The following is a 3914-nucleotide window of genomic DNA, read 5'->3' on the forward strand; positions in this document are numbered from 1 at the left end:
AAAACCAAAAGGAATTGCTGATTTATTGTTGACAAGCAGGATCATAAGGCACTCATTCGCTTCAGGATACAAACACTTTCACTTTTGCACTAGAAAGGAAAACCTATCAGAGCAAAGAAATTCACTATCTATCTATCTATCTATCTATCTATCTATCTATCTATCTATCTATCTATCTATCTATCTATCTATCTATCTATCTATCTATCTATCTATCTATCTATCTATCTAGTGATGCTGGAGTTGAATTGCTGCACTCGTAGGTTGGGTCTTTTCTATTTTGGACACATTTAAACAAGATAAATGTGGTCATTTTCACACCTGTTAATTGTATATGCTACACAGTTCTTACTGTTCAATAATTGTAACTCCTTGACACCCATTCAAGCCTGATTGTTTAAAATTTATTTAATAAACTTAGCCAATAGATACATTAGACAGTCATAAACACATTTTGGTTGACAACATTCTGTTTCAAATAAAGTGTTATTTACACAGTAAAAAGAAAAAATAAGCACAGTCTGACAATTTTAAAATCAAACCTATAAAATCTGCAAACTTATAAAGTTCAAGTTAATCAAGTCACTGAAGGATGCACTGATGTCATGGCATCAAGTCAATCAGCCGTGACATACAACTCAAATACTGATTATAAAACAGAAGAGACATGATGAGACTGGCATTGCGCCACCTCACCTCGAGCAGGACATGGAGAGATAGCTACAGTTTGTTTGAGTAAAGTCTCTCCATCCATTTTCCACACCTGTGCTTTTCAAGCATGCTGTCCCAGTGTAAGGTTGGGTGGCAGTCATAATGTGACAATTTACAATCATCAATTCAAGTCATGCCATGTTTTTAGAGTGTATGCGCAAGTCCCTTCATCTATCATGTGAAAAGATCAGTCACCACATTGATCAGTGGAACTTTCTTTCATGGGGTTTTATGTAATGTGGCAGTTAATTGTATTGCCATATTGCCTTTTTTAAACAGTATGTTTGCATGTATGTTACATGGTTTTGCCTGTTCATGCTGCCTTGTCTTATGTGCACTAATTGCTCACTGTGAGCCCTGAGCTTTGTCATTTCGTCTCCCTGTATATTTGTATACAATATGGTAAAGATAAGCTGAGCTGATTATCATAGTTGCAAAACAAGGCACAGCTTATTAATGAAGTTATCAAGTATGGGTCAGCAAATAATTTAGACATCTATGAAATCTAACAGTTTTGTGCCTGTTGTTACGTAGATGTGTATTAATAAGCCTGTTAAAAACAGAGCATTTTGTTATATTTCAATAATTAAAATAGGTGCAATGCATAAACATGGGATGTCTGGTCAGCCAAGTTAATATGACATTAAAGTTTCCTTTGACAGCCTCTGTTGTAAATTCCTGATATGTCATTTGTTCTCCATATCAACAAAGTTGATTTTTTTTTCAAGCCAGCAAGAAACCAATGAGATTTCTAAAACACAAACCAAGAGAATGATATGAAACTGAAAAGGGATCAAATCAGGAGGCTGATAAGTGCCGCAACAGCAAACCATAGAGCAAGCTGTAAATTGAGGTCAGAAAGGCAAAGTGAAAACCAGCAGCCCAATAGATCAATTCAAGAGATACTCTCGATAGGTTTACCAATGTTTTTTTGGTTTGTTTACGCACAGCTCAGATAAAGACACGACAAAGGGGACAGCTATTTAAACCTAAAGCTGCAATTACATATAGGGAACAAACCCGGATGCCATGCCCTCAGTGACAGGAAAGGTTACTCTGGCCACTGGAACAAGCCATAGCACACTCAGGGCAAATGAGACAACTGCCAGAAGAAATAAGATTTAAAAATATAACAGGTGTAAAGTGAAAAAAGCATTATTTATAAACACAGAATGTATGAGTTTATATCTGTAAATTGAATGGCATGACTGTTAGCATGGCGTTTTATACTTTTTGTCCTGGTCTCTGCATGCTCTACCCATCTCTGTAGCTCCACGTGCCTCTATTTCCTACCACAAACTGATGCTGATAGGTTCGGCTAATCATTTTGCTCTGTTGTGAACAAATGTTGGTATTCGGGCCGTTGAGCACCCCAGGTGAGGTGCCACCACCTCCCTGTTCAGGGTTAAATGCAACACTGCTGCTCTAAAACTCTGAACTGGATAGACAGATGGAGAAAATGGATGGATTGATGGATTGATATTTTTGCTAACAATTGTTACCACATTATGTGTAACCTGTTAATTAAAAGACTAGTAACATGCTAACAGGGGAAAACATTTCCTACATTGCTGTAGCACCTTTTAATTCTGCCACCCTTTCATTTAGGGCCTGCTACACACATATGTTAGATATTCTAAACATATAATCTGCATTATATACATACCTAGAAACAGAAATTAGTGAGGTTTTTGCAATTCTGCTGACACCATGAAGATGAATTATTAAGTTCTTTATATAAAACCTGCTAAACTTGTTCAGGAATTGGTCAATTAAGTTATGATGTGCAAGGCGTATGCGTAATGAAATCTGCTAAAGTTCATGGTTGACGGCTCAGGTCTGAATATTTCCTATTAAACCCGAACTGCTGATTCCTGTAAACATGAGGCGTCCCCTACGCTATAAACAAGTCCAGTTCAACATCACCTCTAGTTAGTCTTCTTTCTTTCTTTTTTTCTTTCTTTCTTTCTTTCGATGACTTCTCAGGGTCCAACATGACTGTCGATCTCATTAAACATGTGTAGGGTCTCTTGTGCATATGAGAAGATTGCCTGATTGTAGTTATCATCTCCTTGTGGATTTTCATGGCCTGTGTAGTAAAAGTCCTCTGGCTGGAAGTGCTCCACGTGCAAGTTAAGCCAGTCTTTATGTGAACTTCCATACTTCTCTGCGTCTGTCAAGATCCGGTTCAGTGCGCCGATGTAGCTGAGGGCCATCTGCAAGGTCTCATACTTGGACAGCTTCTTGTCTTGTCCCCACTGAGGGACCACTCGGCGCAAACGGTCAAAGGCAACATTCAGACCTTGCATTCTCCTTCTCTCACGGGCATTTGCAGCCAGTCTCCTCTTGGCAGCGTTCTCCACCTTAGGGGATCCCAGTCCAAATGAAGAAGCTGGACCTGACACAGAATCAGTGATATTTGATTTACAGGTCTTCATCTTCAAATTGTCACACACAGGTACCCAGAAAAACCCCCCTACTTGGGATCTAAGGAGATGTTCTGATCTTCTTGTTTTATAAAAAAAATATATATATATATATATTTTGGCACTCTACAGTAGTTACAATTTCACTGGCTTCTCCACTCGAGAAGAACGCATTAGGCCCTGAGAGCATCTGCTCCTCTGCTGTTGCCACAGTGCACTGTCGCTCTTTTATAGACAAGGAGTTGGAGATGAACAGGTGGCAGCAGGTGGGGATGCTTCCCTAGCCTCCTCCTCCTCCTCTCAGCAGCATCACAATCTGGGAACAGAGCACAGTCTTCGTTTGGCCAGAACTGCACTCACAACCACAAAGCCCTGACTCTGACAACCTGCCATCTGGACCGGTGCGCAGTCCCACTTAGTCGTCAGACGGATAATCCTGCGCAAAATCCTCCACACTGTGAATGGCACGGCCATCCTGTTCCCATAACACTTGTCTCTGCCTTTGATTTCTCACTTTGGCTGGGGTGGTACAATCCTTTTCTGTAGCAAAATATTAGAATTTAGAATGGCATCATGGCTGGGAACAGCAAAGGCCGATCCGAGAGCCCAGTAATCTGAAGCTCTGCTCTGTACTCTTTAGGGAAAGCAGCAAAGACTAAAAGTGGTTTGTAGAAAAATGAAATGTGGTGCACCTGTGGAAAGTTCAAACTGGCTAAAACATTGAGATTAAATGGTACTAGCAAAGTAGTGGAGCTATAGAGTGCTAGTGATGTTGAA

The 3914-nt window shown here is 39.9% G+C and overlaps 1 protein-coding gene across 1 annotated transcript; it reads right to left on the minus strand.

The window, feature by feature from the left end:
* Positions 1-393: 393 nt before the first annotated feature.
* Positions 394-3316, minus strand: LOC120519446 (protein atonal homolog 7-like). The gene has a single exon (XM_039742469.1). It carries the CDS (start codon positions 3147-3149, stop codon positions 2694-2696), a length of 456 nt encoding a protein of 151 aa, XP_039598403.1. The 5' UTR covers positions 3150-3316; the 3' UTR covers positions 394-2693.
* Between the last annotated feature and the right edge of the window lie 598 nt (positions 3317-3914).

Source organism: Polypterus senegalus, chromosome 1 (assembly GCF_016835505.1).
Source record: "Polypterus senegalus isolate Bchr_013 chromosome 1, ASM1683550v1, whole genome shotgun sequence".
Classification (NCBI taxonomy): Eukaryota; Metazoa; Chordata; class Cladistia; order Polypteriformes; family Polypteridae; genus Polypterus; species Polypterus senegalus.